General features: G+C 29.5%; 5 protein-coding genes across 5 annotated transcripts, besides 2 other annotated features; 3 read left to right on the top strand and 2 right to left on the bottom strand.

The window, feature by feature from the left end:
• Positions 1 to 196: 196 nt before the first annotated feature.
• TVAGG3_0752000 (solute carrier family 35 member F6 family) lies at positions 197 to 1,131 on the top strand (the record flags this gene model as incomplete). Its single annotated transcript, XM_001304779.1, has 1 exon — positions 292 to 1,131. One exon carries the CDS (start codon positions 292 to 294, stop codon positions 1,129 to 1,131), a length of 840 nt encoding a protein of 279 aa, XP_001304780.1.
• A 479-nt stretch (positions 1,132 to 1,610) lies between these two features.
• Positions 1,611 to 2,732, top strand: TVAGG3_0751990 (spectrin binding; the record flags this gene model as incomplete). Its single annotated transcript, XM_001304780.1, has 1 exon — positions 1,611 to 2,732. One exon carries the CDS (start codon positions 1,611 to 1,613, stop codon positions 2,730 to 2,732), a length of 1,122 nt encoding a protein of 373 aa, XP_001304781.1.
• A 2,262-nt stretch (positions 2,733 to 4,994) lies between these two features.
• Positions 4,995 to 5,134: a mobile genetic element.
• Positions 5,135 to 7,041: 1,907 nt separating this feature from the next.
• Positions 7,042 to 7,547: a mobile genetic element.
• A 1,046-nt stretch (positions 7,548 to 8,593) lies between these two features.
• On the bottom strand, positions 8,594 to 8,830 carry TVAGG3_0751960 (uncharacterized protein; the record flags this gene model as incomplete). Its single annotated transcript, XM_051245282.1, has 1 exon — positions 8,594 to 8,830. The coding sequence occupies one exon, from the start codon at positions 8,828 to 8,830 to the stop codon at positions 8,594 to 8,596; it is 237 nt and encodes a 78-aa protein (XP_051091869.1).
• Positions 8,831 to 9,035: 205 nt separating this feature from the next.
• TVAGG3_0751950 (uncharacterized protein) lies at positions 9,036 to 9,269 on the bottom strand (the record flags this gene model as incomplete). Its single annotated transcript, XM_001292577.1, has 1 exon — positions 9,036 to 9,269. The coding sequence occupies one exon, from the start codon at positions 9,267 to 9,269 to the stop codon at positions 9,036 to 9,038; it is 234 nt and encodes a 77-aa protein (XP_001292578.1).
• A 371-nt stretch (positions 9,270 to 9,640) lies between these two features.
• On the top strand, positions 9,641 to 9,913 carry TVAGG3_0751940 (uncharacterized protein; the record flags this gene model as incomplete). The annotated part of the gene is made up of 1 exon (XM_001292578.1): positions 9,641 to 9,913. The coding sequence occupies one exon, from the start codon at positions 9,641 to 9,643 to the stop codon at positions 9,911 to 9,913; it is 273 nt and encodes a 90-aa protein (XP_001292579.1).
• Positions 9,914 to 13,576: the final 3,663 nt, after the last annotated feature.

Below are 13,576 nucleotides of genomic sequence, written 5' to 3'. Positions count from 1 at the left end.
AAAAAATCATCAATTATTAAAAAAATCATTAAATTGTTTTTTTGTGGATCTGAAATTCTTACCATTCAAAATTTCAATTTAATTTACAAGAACAGCACTATGTTTTATTAAAATAACGATAATCAAAATATTATCAAAAAATAAATTGAAAGAAATTGTAAATGAGGATAATTCAATTGGAATCAGACTGAAGAAATGGTGATTGAAATCAATTCATTTGATACGAACTGGTCATATATTTTTTACATCATTTGCAGAGTATGTTCTCAATGCACACGTAAGACCATTCAAATGAATCAAGTCATTGCAAATAGCGAATCAACACCAAATTTCTTGAATTTATTTATGGCAGTTGCTGTTTTTTTATCGATAATTCCAGATATGATACGTAGAAAGAGAGAAAATCAAAAATTTTATCAGGAAATTCCAATGAAAGCGTTACTTCTCATTCCAATTTGTGCTATGATTGATTTAATTCAAAGTCTCGTGCTCAGTGTAACTATCAAAAAAGTTTCTATCTCAACAGGCTCTATTTTATACCTATTCGACACTTTGGTAATTATTTTATCGAAAAAATTCATATTAAAGAAAAAAATATTTGGATTTCAACTGTTTGCAGTCTTATTAATGGATGCTGCCATGATGTTGGTGCTTATTGCTGATTTTAAAGATCCGAAAAATGACACAAATTTTGAACATAGTGAATTTCTAATGTTAATCGGAATTCACTTGATATGCGAACTTTTAAGATCCGTTAAGTTATTGATTCTTGAATATATATACGAAAATTATGATATTTCATGCGAAAGATTTAACTCAATTGCAGGATTATATGAAATATCAGCAACCTTGTTCATAATAGCACCACCTTTGAACTTTCTCAATTGCAAGAATCCTTTCCATGAAGATTTCTGTAAGGATTTCAGAAATTTAGGTCTTTCTAACGCCTTAATATTTAGTTGCTTTACATATTTATTTGTTTCTGTATTTGTTAATATATTCTTCATGCGTTGCATTTATTACTCAACATGTTTATCCATTAATGTGTCTGATGCCGTATCTGCTGCACTTATATGGGTCATTGAAACAGCATACAAAGGAATCAAATCCGAAAAAGGATGGACCAACTAGTATATTATGAAAATTTTTGCTTATTTACTTATAATTTTTGCATTATTAGTTTTTACAAAAGTATTTGAACTTCCTTGGTTCGAATACCCACAAGCAAGCAAATTTATTACTAGCTTAAGTGAAATATGATATATTATCATTTGTTATGTAATCTAAAAATTTAGTTTATAATTCGGGAAAAAAAATAGCTTTCCTCTTGGGCTATAGCTCACCAAACTTTACATATATGTTTTTACTTCTTATATTATCCAAAGTTCGGTCTTTCCTAAAGCTATAGGAAAAAGATTGGAATTACCTTTAAAGAAATACTTAAATTCATAAATATAAGCCTAAGTTGCATTATCTACTTATCTAATATTCAAACATGTCAGCCAATTTCAATTTTCAAAATTTAATCCTTCTCTGACATGATCTTATGAAGTAAATGTTAAGATTTGCAGTTAACTCAATGATATTATTTATTACCAAAATTATATTGGATGGATGATAATTTTACAATTGCTCGTGCTGAACTTGAAAAAGTAGCAACTCTTCAAAACTTACTCATGGATTTATCGGATAGCAATGTGAATGAAGTTACTCAAGTTATTAGCGAAGGAACTGTCAAAGAAAGATTCGTTAGAAAATTTATATTTGAAATTGCGCATATTAGAACATTGTTTATACATCAATACGCCAAATTATTATACGAATTAAGTAAAACGCAGCAATTTAATGATATTTTAAGCAATTTTTGCAGCAAAAACCTTTTAAATCATAATAGAGAAAGTGTAATACCTTATTTCAATGTGCACTTTCTGTTTGTACTTTACAATGACGAATATGTAAGTTGGGATTCAATTCTTTTTTACATTAATTTTTATCCACCCAAAACAATGGATAATGTTCCATTGTATGAAGTTTTCTATAATGAATTACAATCGAAAGAACCTGTCTTGTTTCAAAGTTTTCATGATTCATTTATTCTCAACATTATTGACAACTGGAAGCACTACAAAATTATTCAAGACAATAAGATTTTCACAGAATACGTCTTATACGGTTATCCAAAGAATTCTATTGAATATTCTTTAAAATATGATGACCTTATTGCTTTCCAGGTGCATGCTAATAGTATTAATTTTAATCCAACCAATTTAACAAGTGTTTCAGAATTTGAGCCTTCAAATTTAAACTCACAATTAGAATATCCACAGTTTGCTGCTTATTTTGGCGCAATTAACTGCTTTAAGTATATGATAATCAATAAGTTTCCAATGAATAGATGCATTAGATATGCAATTCAAGGAGGATCTTTAGAAGTTTTGAAATTATCTTTAGATTTCGATGAAAAGTTTCAATCAAAGCTACTGCTGATTGCCCTTAAGCAGTATAGAAATGATGTTTTTGAATGGCTATTAGAAAACAAAGTTTCAGAAAAAAGAAGAGAATCAATTGAAATTCAAATATTTGAAAAAGCATGCAGCTACGGAAATGCTTATATAATTTTAGATTATATTGATAAAGGATTTACTCTAAATGCAGAATTACTTGAAGATGTCGGTAAATTGATCGGGGAAAAAGCGGATTATTTCTACTGCGATAGATTTTCCAAAGTTTAATTAATTTTTGTTTGTTTCACCATGTTTGAATAAATTTTTTGAAATATTTTTCAAATTGTTAATTCGAATACTCATTTTTGCATTTTGAGCTAAAAAATATAATAAAATTCTTTTCCTGTGACCTTAAGTAAGGAAGTCAATTTGGAAAATTGTTTTCACTTTAGGAGAATATAATTTTCCATTTGGAAAATTTAAAAAGTGAGACGCGCAGGATTCGAACTTTTTAAAAAAGTTGATTTAAATGAATTTTAGTGTGGAATATAAGGATAATATCATATTTAAAATAAGAATATACTAGTTTAGGTGGTATTAATTTTTTTCGATAAATTTGAGAGTATGTACGTTTAGGGCATGAAAAGTGTCAATTCGCTCAGCGAAAGCTGAGCTAGCTTCGTTCTCGAAAGAATAAGGAAGGAGTGAAGGAGAATGATACAGAAGTTGACACATTCATATCATTTCAACAAATTTTGATCAAATTGAAATTCAATAAAATTCAATTCAATTCATATCCTTCAGTCAGTACATTGATATCCTTCTGCATCACAATGATAACTCGGGCATCAATAGTTCTACAACTAACTCAGAAAAAACAAGATTATTACTTCCTGCTTACAGCTTTTAAAAAGTTTCGATGATAAAAATCACTCTACTCTCGTTTATCGACATATGGTGATAGTAGTTAAACATATTCTTATCGATATTAATAAAAATATTTGTACGAAAATCTTATCCAATTAGAGAGTTATTCATAAAGTATATGATAATTATAATTACTTTATCTTTGTTTTATCTTTGAATAAACAATTTAATTTAAATTGCATAATATTTTTTGGTTGAAAGAGAGGAAACTTAGTTGAGTTTGTATTATTTTTATCGTTTAATTCATCGTATCAGTGAGTGATCCAGATATTTAAGATATTTAGAAAAAAAATTATTAATTTGATTAACAAATTTTAATCAAAATAGCAAAAAACTATTTGATAGCTGTAAACAAACAATAATTTTTATTTCAAGCAAAATCACTTATTTTCATCTAAACGTATAAAATTGTCAATTTTATGAAAATAAATTGAAGATCTCATGAAATGTAAAGGAGAGTAATATTTTTCAATTTTCTTTTTTTCTTTGTCTCAAATATTTTCTGTTGGGAATTTTCTTGTTATCAAAAAATAATTTTAATATTTGTTTATTTTATTACATACAATAAAATTTTAAAAATTCTATTTCTTCTCAAGAAAATTTTTTCCTTCATATGAAGAAACATTTTGTTCTCCATTTGATACTGAGTCTAAATCTCGATTTTTGAATTTTCTTCTTTCCAAATTTCTTTTTTCCAAATTAGAAGTTTAATTCAAATTTTCAATAGTTTATATATTTTCTCAAACCGTCTCAGATTTTCTCACTTTTTAGGGATTTTCTCTCAAAATATACAAAAATAGTAATATCAATACATGTGTCTAATATACTTTAAAACCATCGTGACAAAATTCAAAAACGAAGAGTTCTTCTCTCCAAATTTTTTTCAAAATCAAAAAAATGAGGTATAAAAATACGTTTGGAAAATTCATTTTTAGCATTTTAGGAATTTTCTCACTTTTCTTCCAAATTGACATCCTTACCTTAAGATATGCATTTTTAAGTAAACTTTCAATGACCAAATTAGAATTAAAATTCAGAAGTGCATTTAAGTGTACCCCTACAGTGAATTCGATACTTTCAGACAACATTATTCATTAAAATACTCAAAATTGGTATAACCCATTTTCAACCTTAATTGAAAAATCTGAAACCGTCAATGAATAAAAATTAAAAACGATATAATATTTTAAAGTTTTGGCGTTAGAGGAAGAGATCTAACACCGCCCAAATAAAATTGTGTCAAAGTGTGTCAAATTTATTAAAATCGACAGGGCCTATTTTAGATATTAATTCTTTCCAACGAAGGTGGTTTTATGCATTTTACCTAATTACTGGGGTGCTAACACACTATTCACGTACCTATGTCTCGAATATTCAGCCTTCCTCAAATTTTTTAAATTTAGTAATGGCCATTGGAATGTCACTATGCATTTTCCCGCATATAATAATACAGAAAACTAGTGTGAAAGAATTTCATAAAAATGTTTCAATGAAAACATATTTATTGATACCATTATGCGCAATACTTGATCAGTTTGAGTGTTTTGCATTAAATTTTACTATATTGTATATCTCAACCTCAATTGGATCAATTATTGTAGTCTTTTCAACAGCCTCCTTAAGGGTGCCCTATAACGATAATGTAAACATCACAAAATTAACCTTATTAGAACTCGAATGAATGGATTATCCAGATTCTAGTTCTCAATATAATAGCCTTAAAAGTGCTTTTCTGAGGGTGGTCTATCGTCTATAGGGCACCCTTAATAATTATCAAAAAAATATTCTTAAGAAGAAAGTATATGGATATGAGATCTTTTCTACGATTCTTATTGATATACTCACTATTATTATAATTAATAAAATCAAAATTGAACGTGCACAATTTAAGAAATCAGATATCATATTAATTCTGATTCAAATGATTGGAGAATTTCTAAGAGCAGTTGAAATGGTAATCTGCGAAGATATAGTACAAAATACTGAATTGTCTTGCGAAAAATTAAATTATTTGATGGGATTAAGTCAGATTTTATTAGTGTTATTTGTTTACAGCCCTATTTTATACTTTATCAAGACAAAAGGTATCCATGAAGATCTTTGTCAAACCGTTTGTTTTCTAAAAAGAGCTACATATTCAGTAAGCTGTTTAACTTATTTAGTCACTTGATGAAGAAACATTTAATGATTTAACAACATTTTATATTTATGATAATAATCAACGTCCATTCACCGAATCAATTGGAATTGATTCTATTTCATGTGTATTTCATTCAATTTATCTTTATGTTGTTGATGATGTTAATAAAACATCATCACATCAACCATTAACATTTTTTGTTATTCCTAACAGTCTGAAAGACAACAAACACAAGAACATCCTTTCGATTCCTAAAACAATTTATGCATTAACATTAACTATTTCAAAATCTTCTAAATAAAATCCCTGCTATTTTTTTGTAATATTTAGCTGAAATCATGTTAAAACATCTGAATAATACGCTCATTTATTATGGTTATCAAATGTAATTCTATTGCATTTATTTCAATTTATTTATGATTATCAAAATATTTGCTTTTTCTTTCACAGATAAAAAATTCATCAAAAGTGACAGCTCTCAATTTTTTGACATTTGTAAATTCTAAATTGAATGAGAAAAATGAAATAATACTAAGCATAATACAATATTCTAGATTTAATTATAATTAGGAAAAAGTTAGTTTTGAGAGTACTTTTCATAGGCATATAGAATGAAATCTTCTGAAAAATAATATCACATAAACTCATATTATTTTCTAATATATAACTATTTTATATAAAAATCAAATTCAATGATCTTAAAAGCGAAGGATAAACCTCAAAATTTACGAATATAATGAGTGGGAATATAATGCTTATCTATCATAAAACCATATGAAATATCAATTTTTGCTTTACGCCTAATTTTTGACGACAATTAGCAAAAAATGTTAAATGTTAACACTCAGTCCATTTGAATATGAAAAATAAAATTGACTTTGATTAAATGTTTTTATTTATCATGCAATTCTTCTTGCGACCAAAGATTTGAATAAAAGTTCAAAAAATAAGATAGCTTAAAAAATAATATACGGTAGTGTTTACTAATAGATGAATAGTATATAAATTCTATTAAAATGGATTTGATCCAAAAAAATATATAAAATTTGATCATAAATAAAATCGTTTTAAATTACTTCTTCATTTAAATTATAACAATTATTTTTGGTTTTATATTTATTGCATTAACATTAACTATTTCTAAATCTTCTGAATAAAAAGTAGTAGGATAGGATGGGTTTTGTGACTTTTTTTGTAAACGTAAGAATTCATACAATATCGAGCGATTTTGTATCATTTTTTTTAACATATGAAGTAAAAAATGTATGATTCTTACGGTTTTTATTCTTACGTTTTTGAATAAATCAAGATTTAAAAAATTTTCAAAATTGTAAGACATTTACACTCAGCCCATACATAATGAAATAAAAAATAAAAAAATTTAAAAATCATTTTAAAATAATTTATTTTTTCATCTTTTATAAAAGAAGTTATATATAGATGATGTCAGATATTCCACGATTAATTAAACATTGTTTAAATCCTGAATGGAATCAATGAAGTCATAATCAAAGACCTCATAAACGGGTAAAAGAAATTAGAAATTCATGTCTTACGAAAAATTAAAACTTAGTTATGTTTATTATTTTATTTTTTTATTTTGTTTGAAATGAGCGTCAAAACTAACAACGTTAAAAAATTGGGATTCACAAACGAGGAAATAAAGGATATATTAGAGGAGGTGGGTTATGAGGTTGATAAATATTATTTAAGAAATTGTCAAAAATTTGCCGAGTTATTAAATGATTTAGATTATGATGGAAAAATGAATAAAGATGATGTTATAAATTTCTTATATCCCACATCTGAAGAAGAAAAACCTAAAGAACCTGATGTTTTCCCTGAATATTATGAAGAACGGATTAAAGATGATGAATACGATGAAATTGAAAGACTGAAAAAAATAAGAGATGAAATAGATGAAAAAATTAAGGAATTAAGAGAAGTTGAAAAATATAATGAAAATGAAGTAGAGGGTTTAATGAATATCCCAGCTTCAGAATCAGAAGTTCAGAAATCTCATGAAGAAAGATATAAAAATTATGTCTCAGAATCAACACAAAATTTATTAGATGGTGAAATAGACGAAACACTTTCAGAAGAAGGAACTAAATTTATTCGTAAACATAAGTTACAATTTATTGATAATGAAGAATACCCCTGTATCCTACTTTCACCACCTTTAGATTCCAAAAAATTCAAAAAAGCTCTTAAAAACGTGACATATGCAACTAATACGATTAAGAAAGAAGATCATGATATTTACACAAATTATTATTTAAATAAATGCACGGGTGTTGATAAAGTTTTTGATTTATTAGATAAAATATCAAAAGAAACCATTGGAACCTATAAAATTTTGTGTGATTGTGGTTTCATTATTGAAGATACTAATAATAGTTAGTATGGTTATCTTGGGTACGGAGGCACTGCGCGCCTCCTTACCCATTATATGTGAATTTGACACTTTACAAAACCGTTAACGTATATTTTACAACACAAACGACAACACTAACTTAACCTTAAATATTTACAAAGCCGCCAACCACTTCACCTCACTAATGAAAAAATAAACGTTCTCACTAACGTTCCCACTAATGTTCTCATTTACAAAAGTATTGCAACTCTTCCCATTGCTGTGCTTCACACAATAGTTCATATTCTTCAGTATCGCTGCTGTCACTCCAATCGTCAGAGTCAAAGTCACTGTCAAAATAAATGTTAGTAAGTTTTGACAAAGCTAATGAAACACGCTTACCGTTTGTATCTATTGCTTTTATATATCTCCCATTATGTTTGTTGTCATAAACGCTCAAACTACCTTTACCCTTTCTCCCTCGTATCTGATAGAATGTATTTTCACGAGGAACGAAGAACAAATTCTTGAACTCATGACCGTTGTAGTTTGTTATCTCAATAGTTTTCGTCATTTATATAAAAATAAAATAAAAAATAAACTTAAAAATAAATGATATCACCACCCTCACACGTATGAAAACATAGCACAAAAATAAATTTAGGTGAAGTGGTGAGATCTCACCTCTTTTTTCACCTCTTTTTTCACCCTGTTGAATTCATTGCTTTATAACTCTCTTCCTTTCTCCAACTCTTCTAACTTCTTCCTAAGTTTAGCAATGTTGTCCTCATGAAGTTTAATCTTTCTCAAAATTCCTTCTTTATCTAATGGTTGCTTTATCTTTCTAAACTGAACTCTACCATCCTTCATAGTATGAATGTAAAAACCTTCTGGAATAGTTCCTGATTTAATGTATTCTACCAAAAACTTTTGTTTCATTGCTTCAGTGACTTTAGTCGTCATTTCAATCAAAGGTGAAGCTAGCACAGCGATAATGGATTTCATGACTTTTTAGTATTTCATGCAATCTTAACAGATAGCCTTACAAGTACTTCCAGTATCGCTAGCTGTCCCTCCTTTTTATATAACTCCATGACATTTATAATCTCGCGAAACTTAACAGGTAGCATAACAGATTAAAATCAGATGAGGTTTTGAACCAAAATTTCTAAGCAATGTTGTCCTCATGAAGTTTAATCTTTCTCAAAATTCCTTCTTTATCTAATGGTTGCTTTATCTTTCTAAACTGAACTCTACCATCCTTCATAGTATGAATGTAAAAACCTTCTGGAATAGTTCCTGATTTAATGTATTCTACCAAAAACTTTTGTTTCATTGCTTCAGTGACTTTAGTCGTCATTTCAATCAAAGGTGAAGCTAGCACAGCGATAATGGATTTCATGACTTTTTAGTATTTCATGCAATCTTAACAGATAGCCTTACAAGTACTTCCAGTATCGCTAGCTGTCCCTCCTTTTTATATAACTCCATGACATTTATAATCTCGCGAAACTTAACAGGTAGCATAACAGATTAAAATCAGATGAGGTTTTGAACCAAAATTTCTAAGCAATGTTGTCAAGGATTTTGAGGAACTAGGGACAGAGTGTGGCAAAGTCCAAGATTTAATTTATCTTCATCTGTTTCATCAGCTATCTCATCTAATATGCCAATATTTTATTCATAACTCGTGGCAAACTCACTAACTTTCATTATGTTCATCTGCATGCTTCATCTGATAGAAAGTATGACTTTCATTTATTCTGTGAGATAATGAAAACTACTAGGGACAGAGACCATGACAAAGTTCATGACCTCCTCACTGTTCTCATGTATGACCTCCTTACTGTTCTCATGTATGACATCCTTACTGTTCTCATGTATGACATCCTTACTGTTCTCATGTATGACATCCTTACTGTTCTCATGTATGACCTCCTCACTGTTCTCATGTATGACATCCTTACTGTTCTCATGTATGACCTCCTTACTGTTCTCATGTATGACCTCCTCACTGTTCTCATGAACTATTTCATTATTGCATGAACTATTTCATTATTGCATGTATGACCTCCTCACTGTTCTCATGAACTATTTCATTATTGCATGTATGACCTCCTTACTGTCTTTCATAAGCGTTTCAAAGTCTCCTTTACTCATTACTTCAATCTCATGCTGTTCACAATAGTATATGATAGATACAGAAAACAAGAGAGTAATCTTATGCATAAACAAATTCAAACGCTTGTACGGGTTCATGTAGGACAAACATTATTTTTCAACACTAACGCCAACACGTAGGACAAACATTCATGACTAACATTACTGTATAACATAAATGTTTTGTCATGATTTCTTCATCGTATATGTTTTGTCATGACTTCATCGTAATGAGTGTAAATGACCCAAAAATAATGTTTAGGGTAGAAGGGTAGATCTAACCTCATTTCTACCCTCTTTTTTTCACCCTCTTGAATTTTCATACGGAATCTCTTCCCTCGGTTTTCCGAGGGAAGCAATCATATGAGGAAATTCTTCTAAAAGTTCTTTTGTCTGTTGGTTTTCAAACCAATGATATGCTTGCTTTGTAGAACGAAGAGTATTATAAGGCATTTTGTGAAGAATATAGCAATCGCCTGAATTCAGACGGTTGCTTTTTATACAAAATTCACACAGGAAAATTCTTGAGTTTTGGTTGAAAGAATACGGTCAAGCCAAAAGTGGCTCGACCTCAAAACAAGCATTTTATGAGCTTACTAAGGCGTTATGAATGAATTCAAAGGTATTTGCATACATCTGACACTCGTTCATTTTGTTGCTGAATTCAGCAAAAATAATGTTTAGGGTAGATGGTTTTAGGTGTCACTACGTCACCATGTCACCAGGTTAATTAACTTCTCTTAAAATTACTGACAACATGACATTTAGACAACAGTCCAGGAAATAAACTTCATCGTAAATGTTTTGTCAAGGTTTCATCGTATATGCTTTGTCAAGGTTTCATCGTATATGCTTTGTCAAACATGAACGTAAATGTTTTGTCATGATTTCATCGTATATGTTTTGTCATGATGCAAAAAATAATGAGTTCATTTACTCACAATATTTTTGTACAAAATGTAAAGTATGGCGGTTTGAAACCGTCGGGAACCTTCACTTTTTTGACGAAGTGCAATTCTTCACTTCGTGTCAAAACTTCATCGTAATGAGCGTAAATGATCCAAAAATAATGTTTACGTTCATGGTTTCAGGTTATTCAATAATTAATTATTTTTGAAGAACTGAAGGTGTCACTACGTCACCATGTGCTACCAGGTCATTTAACTTCTCTGAAAAAATGAGACAACATGACATTTAGACAACAACACAGGAGGAAGGCAGTTATGACTTATTTTTGAAGAACTGAAGGTGTCACTCGGTCACCAGGTAATTTAACTCATGACATTTTGACAACAACACAGGAGGAAGGCAGTTATGACTTATTTTTGAAGAACTGAAGGTGTCACTACGTCACCATGTGTCACTCGGTCATTTAACTTCTCTGAAAAAGTGACAACATGACATTTTGACAACACAGCAGGAAATAAACTTCATCGTAATGAACGTATATGTTTTTGTCAAAACTTCTTCGTAAATGTTTTGTCATGATTTCTTCATCGTAATGAAGTATATGTTTTGTCAAAACTTCTTCGTATATGTTTTGTCAAAACTTCTTCGTAAATGTTTTGTCATGATTTCTTCATCGTAATGAGCGTAAATGACCCAAAAATAATGTTTAGGTGAAGAGGTGAGATCTCACCTCTTTTCTCACCTCATTGAATTTTCATGATTTCTTCATCGTAATGAACGTATATGTTTTGTCAAAACTTCTTCATCGTAATGAACGTTAATGTTTTGTCGAAACTTCTTCATCGTAATGAGTGTAAATGATCCAAAAATAATGTTTTCATTAATGGTTTTTAGGTCATTCAATAATTAATTATTTTTGAAGAACTGAAGGTGCTACATGTTACCATGTGCTACCAGGTCATTTAACTTCTCTGAAAAATGAGACAACATGACATTTAGACAACAACACAGGAGGAAGGCAGTTATGACTTCATCAGAACATTCATCGTAATGAACGTTAATGTTTGTCATGATGATTTTATCGTTAATGTTTTGTCGAAACTTCTTCATCGGAATGAGTGTAAATGATCCAAAAATAATGTTTAGGGTAGATGGTTAGATCTCACCTCTTTTCTCACCTATTGAATTTTCATGATTTCTTCATCGTAATGAACGTATATGTTTTGTCATGATGATTTTATCGTAATGAGCGTAAATGAATGTGTCGAAACTTCTTCATCGTAATGAACGTAAACGACTAAAAATAATGTTTAGGGTAGATGGTTAGATCTAACCTCATTTCTAATCTCATGATTTCTTCATTGTATATGTTTTGTCATGATTTCTTCATCGTAATGAGTGTAAATGAATGTGTCAAACATGAACGTATATGCTTTGTCAAGACTTCTTCATCGTAAATGTTTTGTCAAGACTTCTTCATCGTAATGAGCGTATATGCTTTGTCAAACATGAACGTAAATGTTTTTGTCAAGACTTCTTCATCGTAAAATGTTTTGTCATGATTTCTTCATCGTAATGAGCGTATATGCTTTGTCATGATTTCTTCTTCGTAAATGTTTTGTCATGATTTCTTCATCGTAATGAGCGTATATGTTTTGTCAAACATGAACGTTAATGTTTTGTCATGATGATTTTATCGTTAATGTTTTGTCGAACTTCTTCATCGGAATGAGTGTAAATGATCCAAAAATAATGTTTAGGGTAGATGGTTAGATCTCACCTCTTTTCTCACCTCATTGAATTTTCATGATTTCTTCATCGTAATGAACGTATATGTTTTGTCATGATGATTTTATCGTAATGAGCGTAAATGAATGTGTCGAAACTTCTTCATCGTAATGAACGTAAACGACTAAAAATAATGTTTAGGGTAGATGGTTAGATCTAACCTCATTTCTAATCTCATTTCTAATCTCATGATTTCTTCATTGTATATGTTTTGTCATGATTTCTTCATCGTAATGAGTGTAAATGATGTGTCAAACATGAACGTATATGCTTGTCAAGACTTCTTCATCGTAAATGTTTTGTCATGATTTCTTCATCGTAATGAGCGTATATGCTTTGTCATGATTTTTCTTCGTAAATGTTTTGTCATGATTTCTTCATCGTAATGAGCGTAAATCAGACAAAAATATATTTTAGGTGAAGAGGTGAGATCTCACCTCTTTTTCTCACTCATTGAATTTTCATGATTTCTTCATCGGAATGAACGTTTATATTTTGTCATGATTCTTCGTACATGTTTTGTCATGATTTCTTCGTAATGAGCGTAAATGACCAAAAATAATGTTTAGGTGAAGAGGTGAGATCTCACCTCTTTTCTCACCTCTTTTCTCACCTCATGAATTTCCATGATTTCTTCATCGGAAATGTTTTGTCATGATTTCTTCGTTTATGTTTTGTCATGATTTCATCGTATATGCTTTGTCATGACTTCTTCATCGTAATGAACGTATATGCTTTGTCAACATGAGCGTAAATGTTTTGTCAAGACTTCTTCATCGTATATGTTTTGTCACTATTCATCGTAAATGTTTTGTCATGATTTCTTCATCGTATGAGCGTATATGTTTTGTC

Source organism: Trichomonas vaginalis, chromosome III (genome assembly GCF_026262505.1).
Source record: "Trichomonas vaginalis G3 chromosome III, whole genome shotgun sequence".
In the NCBI taxonomy this organism is placed as follows: Eukaryota; Parabasalia; order Trichomonadida; family Trichomonadidae; genus Trichomonas; species Trichomonas vaginalis.
The sequence above is the reverse complement of the archived record's forward strand: the minus strand, read 5'-3'. Positions and strand labels throughout refer to the sequence as shown.